The following is a 5848-nucleotide window of genomic DNA, read 5'->3' as shown; positions in this document are numbered from 1 at the left end:
CAGACTGGGTGCTGCGCACCATCACCCTATCACCCTATTATCAACCAACTGGGGAAACTAAGGCAGCACCCACACGGTTACCCAGCCCCGCTCGAAGGGTTAAAGGGGCACACAAGCTGCCCACTCTAAAAGCAAAAGGTGACACCATCCCACCGCCATCCCATGGCCACCAACCTGGTTATGTCACTTGACCGCCTGCAAGTAAACTTAGATGACTGGTTCAGCGTGGCGGGGAGGGCTGGGGACATGCTCCCCCAGCTGTGTCACTGTACCCAGCCACCCCACTAAAAATACCCAAGGGGGTGTTGTGGATGAGCGACAGCCCTGTTGGAGCCCGGCCCATTCCTAATCCCTTGGTGGCTGCTGTCCCATCATGGGTGGCAGCTGCTGATGGGGGCCGGGTGCCCCCAAGGTGCCAGCAGCTCCCAGGAGGAACGTGGTGCCAGGGTTAGGGAGGTGGCATCACATCCCAGACTCCCCACCCACACACCCCTTTCCCAGTGTGGGACCTCAACATCCCACTGCACAGGGACACTGATGCTGCGTTTGGGGTCACATAAGCAAACAGAGGTTGAAAACACTCTATAAAAAGGGGGGTTTATTGCAAAAACATCCAGAAGCCCTTTTTGTCCCCTTCTTTGTCCCCTCCCTCAAGTTGGGGGTGAGGGATTGGAGGTGTCCTATTATCCCCTGCCTAAGTTTGAGGTCTCCATTATGGGATATCTGTGTTCCAGGTTATCCAATATAGGTTAATTTCCAGCATCACCAGGGTTTTGGGGGACACACGTGGGGCTTTGCCTGCATGTGTGACCCTCCCTGGGGGGACAAACACACACACACCCCCTCTGCCCCAACTCAGTTTTACCTTGATGGGAGCAGATAGAAGGGGACAACAACCTCCAGAGACCTGATCCAGTAAGAGAAATGATGTGAAGTTTTAATTGCTGGGGATGCAGCGGGATAAGTGGGTTTATCCCCCCAAAAAATTATTTTCTGCAGTAATTTGGCCCAAATAATCCCTGCTTCTGAATGGTCAGTTAGCACCATGGAAGGTAGTGTCCCCCAACCCCAAATCCCTGAGCAGGTATGACCATCAGCTGGGCAAAGGGACCGTCACTGCCCACATCCCATGGAGCTGCCTGTAGGGTGCAGAGGGGCAGGATGCGGCCAGGCTGGGATGCAGTGGGACCCAGGCTGCATCCTGCAGGTGATGGAGACAACCCTGAGTCCTGAGGGGGACTGCAGGTTCGTGGGTGGGTATTGATAGCCTCTGCAGGATGAAGCTGGTCATCCTTTGGGGTTTGGTGGGACAACTCAATGGCAACTGCCCCGTGCCTCAGTTTCCCTCAAACACTTTGGTGTGAGAAGCAGCTGTGCCAGCAGCCCCGCAGCTGGGACCAGGCTGCCATGTGCTCCATCCCTGGCCTCAGCACATTTCCCCATGTGATCCCTGACCCCCGGGGTGCTGTCCCTGACCCGCTGCTCCCACACTGACACTGACCCCACGGATGCTAATTCTTACTCTTGCCTGGATACCCCAAACATCCTCATCCCTCCCGTGCTGCAGCTGCAGCAGCCACGAGGTGGCAGGGCTCGGAGCAGCGCAGCCACATCCACACCATGGGTCTCATCCTGCTGTGGGCTGAGCACCCCATGCCCCACTCCCCCCCACCCCCCACCCCCAAGCTGCCGTTTAGTGCCTATGATGCCTTTGCTGTGTTGCTGGGATGGTGGTCCTCAGCCTCGAGCCGGTAACGCTCCTCGCCATGTGCCGGGGCAAACGTCACAAAGCCAGGGGCAGCGGCTTAACTGGTCCAGCCCTGATGGAGCACGTGGAGTGTATCCCTGGTGGATACAGCTGCTTCCTGACCATCAATAACTTGTGGAAACATATAAATAAATAAATAAATAAATAAATTTTATATGTATATGGCTTTTTGCAAGGATGGCAAGCCTTTCCAATGACCCAGGAAGGATGCTGAGCTGTTCCCACCTGGGGAAACTGAGGTGGGGAAAGGGCTGCACCCTGATGTCACGCCTGGCACCTGCAGATGTCCTGGAGGCCATGGTCCCCCAGCAACTACTGCATGAAACTTGATTTGGGATCAGTAATCTCCGTTCTGGGATTTTCTTGTTTCTTTGGGAGAAAACTATTATTTCTTTTCTATTTTTCCCCACTCCTTGCTCAGCCCGGCTTGGGCCCAGGGTGGTTGGTAGAAGCTGCAGTGGTGAAGGCATATGGTGGTGCCGGGGGCGCCTGTGGGGTGCAGGGGAGATGCAGGGGAAATGCCCGGGGATGCAGGCAGGATGCCTGTGCTGATGCCTGGGGGGTGCAGGGGGGTTGCCCGGGGTGTGCCCAGGGGGTGCAGGGGGGGGTGCCTGGGGGGTGCAGGGGGGTTGCCCTCGGGTTGCCAGGGGGATGCCCTGGCCACTGTCCCCCCGGCTTCTCCTCCGGAGCGGCCGCCAGCAGCGCCGAACCCTCTCCCCGCGGAGATTGACAGCTACCCCGGGGCGTTACCGTGGGGATACACCAATCAAGGCGAGCTACCGCCGCGCTGATAGGACAGAAGCAACTAGTCCCGCCCCAGAAGGCGGGGCCGGGCCGCGTTGCCCCGTATATAAGGCGGCGGGCTCCATTCAGGCGTCCGGCAGCGGCGGCGGCAGCGCCGAGCACGGGCAGGGAGCGGGCAGGGCTGCGGCCCCCGCCCCCAGGGCGCCGTGCCCGTGCCCGGGGCGGGGAGGAGCGGAGGCGGCAGCGGCGGCGGCGCGGGAGGTGGGGCCGGGGCAGGTGCCAGGGGGAGGCAGGAAGGGGCGGGCAGGGCGCTGCCTGCTCCTTGCCATTGGGGACCGGCCGCAGGCAGCGGCTGGAGCCTGCCGGGCAGCGCCGTGCTGGAGAGCGCCGGGTCCCGCACCCACGGGGCTCCGCGTCCCACCGGCGGTAGCAGCGGGGGGGGAGCGCGCCCGGCCCGCGGCGCCCGGCGAAAGCTCCCGCGGGAGGCTCTGGCAGCGAAGCCCCGACGGAGGTGTCCGCCCGCAGCCCGGAGCGGGGTCCCGTCGGAGAGTCCAGCAGCCCGGCTGAGCCCTGCAGCGGAGCCGGCCTGAGCCCCGCCGTGGAGGCTGCCGGAGCCGGGCTGAGCCCCGCGGCGGAGCCCAGCCGAAGCCCGGCCGTACCCGGGAGCGGAGCCCCGTCGGGGCAGCCGGTTGCAGCGCGGACAGAGCCCCGGAGCCCGCCCGGAGGAGGCTCCCGCAGCCAGCGGGACCTCCAGCCCTCGGTGAGCGGCGGCGCCCGGGGGATCGCCCCCCGGTCCCTCCATGGACTGAGATGGCCTCGGAGCTGGCCATGAGCGCGGAGCTGCCCACCAGCCCCCTCGCCATCGAATACGTGAACGATTTTGACCTGATGAAGTTCGAGGTGAAGAAGGAACCGGCGGAGGCGGAGCGGCTGTGCCACCGTCTGCCCGCCGGTTCCCTCTCCTCCACCCCGCTCAGCACGCCCTGCTCCTCCGTGCCTTCCTCGCCCAGCTTCTGCGCTCCCAGTCCCGGCGGGCAACCGGCCGCCGGTCCCCCAGCTGCCGCCGCCGCTTCCCTGGGCTCCAAACAGCAGCTGGAGGAGCTGTACTGGATGTCGGGTTACCAGCATCACCTCAATCCCGAAGCTCTCAACCTGACGCCGGAGGATGCGGTGGAGGCGTTGATCGGTGCCCCTCACCATCATCATCACCACCATCAAGGTTATGAGCCTTTCCGACCTCAGCCCTTCGGTGGCGAGGAGCTACCGCCGGCCGCCCATCATCATCCCGGCCATCACCATCATCATCATCACCACCTGCGTTTGGAGGACCGCTTCTCCGACGATCAGTTGGTGAGTATGTCGGTACGGGAGCTGAACCGGCAGCTGCGGGGCTTCAGCAAGGAGGAGGTGATCCGCCTCAAGCAGAAGAGGAGGACCTTGAAGAACCGAGGCTACGCTCAATCCTGCCGTTACAAGCGGGTCCAGCAACGGCACATCTTGGAGAACGAGAAATGCCAACTCCAGAGCCAGGTGGAGCAGCTCAAGCAGGAGGTGACACGCTTGGCCAAGGAAAGGGATCTGTACAAAGAAAAATATGAGAAGTTAGCCGGCCGGGGCTTCCCAAGGGAGCCCTCCCCATCCGCCGCCCCCAAACCCGCTGCTGACTACTTCATGTGAGCCGCATACCTGGGGTGAGGGGTGTATGTGTGTGTGTGGGGGGGTCCCTCGCTTTTTTTTCTCACCCCCTCCACGTGGGGAGGGCAAACCCTCTGCTTGTATTAAAAAAAAACAAAAACACAACTTTTTTTTTTTTCCCACTGAAATTTTGGAGAGAGTTGAACCCCTCAACAGCCGGGACTTGGGGCTGGGGATGGGGCGGGGGGGCGGCAGCGGACCTGGAGCCAGCCTGCATGCGGGACGTGTACGGCGCGCAGCCACCCCCCCACCCCGGGAGCATCAGCGCCATCCAGGCGGCTTCCCCCCCACCTCCACAAACATCACCACCCCCTCCCCACATACACCCCCCCACCCCTTATCCTGTGTGTTTAACCCCCGATTTGATTTTCTTTTTCGAGGGGTCTCCACGGATCGGCCGGGCGGGTCGCAGGTAGCGCTGCACCCTGCCCGGCCTCGCCGCCCGAACCCCCCCGGCCGGCAAACCTGAGCCACATTTAACTTATTCACCCTTGTAAATATGTAGAAATTAGTTAGTTTTCTGCCTTTTTTTTTTTTTTTTTTTTCCTTGAGCCTATATTTTGCTTGGTGATTTACGAAAAAAAAACAACCCACAACCCAAAATCCTTTAGAAAAGAAAAAAAAAAATACACGAGTCTTAAAAGTTTGTATGTAATAGCATGCAAATAATATCGAGTTAATTTAATGATGTTGGGAAGAAGCCGAATGCACTATATACAGGAATCAATTGGGTTACATAATACTGTTTTATAGAGATTTAAAATTATCTATGCTCTTTAAAATAGCGGGGCGGGGGGGAGGTAACAATTTTAGGGTGACCTGAAAGGCAATATAGTAATATATGGACTGCAAACGGTTGGCTGCTATCTCACTATGCACCAGATTTATTTATTAACCCTCGGGAAACGGAATATTATTTTAACCTCGATGTTGAAAGAAGGAAAGAAAATGCACATTATTTCTTGCAAAAAAAAAAAAAAAAAAGATTAATTCGTGCAATTGTGTTTGGAGCAAAAGCGGGGCCGATCCTGCGCGGAGGAGCGGGGTTTTTTTAACAAGTTGCTTATTTAAAAAAGAAAAACCATAAAAAAAAATATGGGGGACAACACAAGGGTCTTGCGAACAAAGCGAGCTTGGGAGCCTGGTGCATTTTAGGTACTGATCGTGCGAAGCGGTTTTTAACGACCTGTTGTTTCGATTTGTGACGGTTTTAACGATGTTGCATCAAGATAAAAACTTATATTCAACTAGAGCCTGGGTCGGGTTTTCTCTCGAGCGGGGGTCCCGCAGCATTGCCTTTTCGTTTGGGGTTTGCTGCTGCTTCCCTTGGAGTCCTGGGACTGATGCAAAACCCTCCCCAAGCTCCCGCCCGGCGACGGGTCGCGGCGCGGGGGGCTCGCCGGGGCGAATACGCTGTTATTCATCACTTGCAAGCCAGGGACCACCACCGGCTCTGCTCCACCGAACTCGGGCTTCTCTCTTTTCTTGCCTTTTGTGGTTTCTTGTGTGTTTTTCTTGTTTTTTTTGTCGCATTTTTTGTTTATTTTCTGTTTGTTTGGGGGGGTGGTTTTGTGTTGTGGGTTTTTTCTTTTCTTTTCTTTTTTTTTTCTTTTTTTTTTTTTTTTTTTTTTTTTTTTTACC

General features: G+C 57.8%; 1 protein-coding gene across 1 annotated transcript; it reads left to right on the top strand.

Moving 5' to 3' along the window:
- The first annotated feature begins 2403 nt into the window (after window positions 1-2403).
- Window positions 2404-5459, top strand: MAFA (MAF bZIP transcription factor A). The gene has a single exon (XM_080381132.1). It carries the CDS (start codon window positions 3323-3325, stop codon window positions 4187-4189), a length of 867 nt encoding a protein of 288 aa, XP_080237258.1. The 5' UTR covers window positions 2404-3322; the 3' UTR covers window positions 4190-5459.
- The last annotated feature ends 389 nt before the right edge of the window (window positions 5460-5848 follow it).

Source organism: Falco punctatus, assembly GCF_963210335.1.
Source record: "Falco punctatus genome assembly, chromosome: 3".
Taxonomy (NCBI): Eukaryota; Metazoa; Chordata; class Aves; order Falconiformes; family Falconidae; genus Falco; species Falco punctatus.
This window is presented reverse-complemented; position numbering and strand designations above follow the sequence as displayed.

Coding starts and splice junctions, on each gene's coding strand:
- MAFA (XM_080381132.1), top strand. CDS start 3,323: ATGGCCTCGGAGCTGGCCATGAGCGCGGAGCTGCCCACCAGCCCCCTC.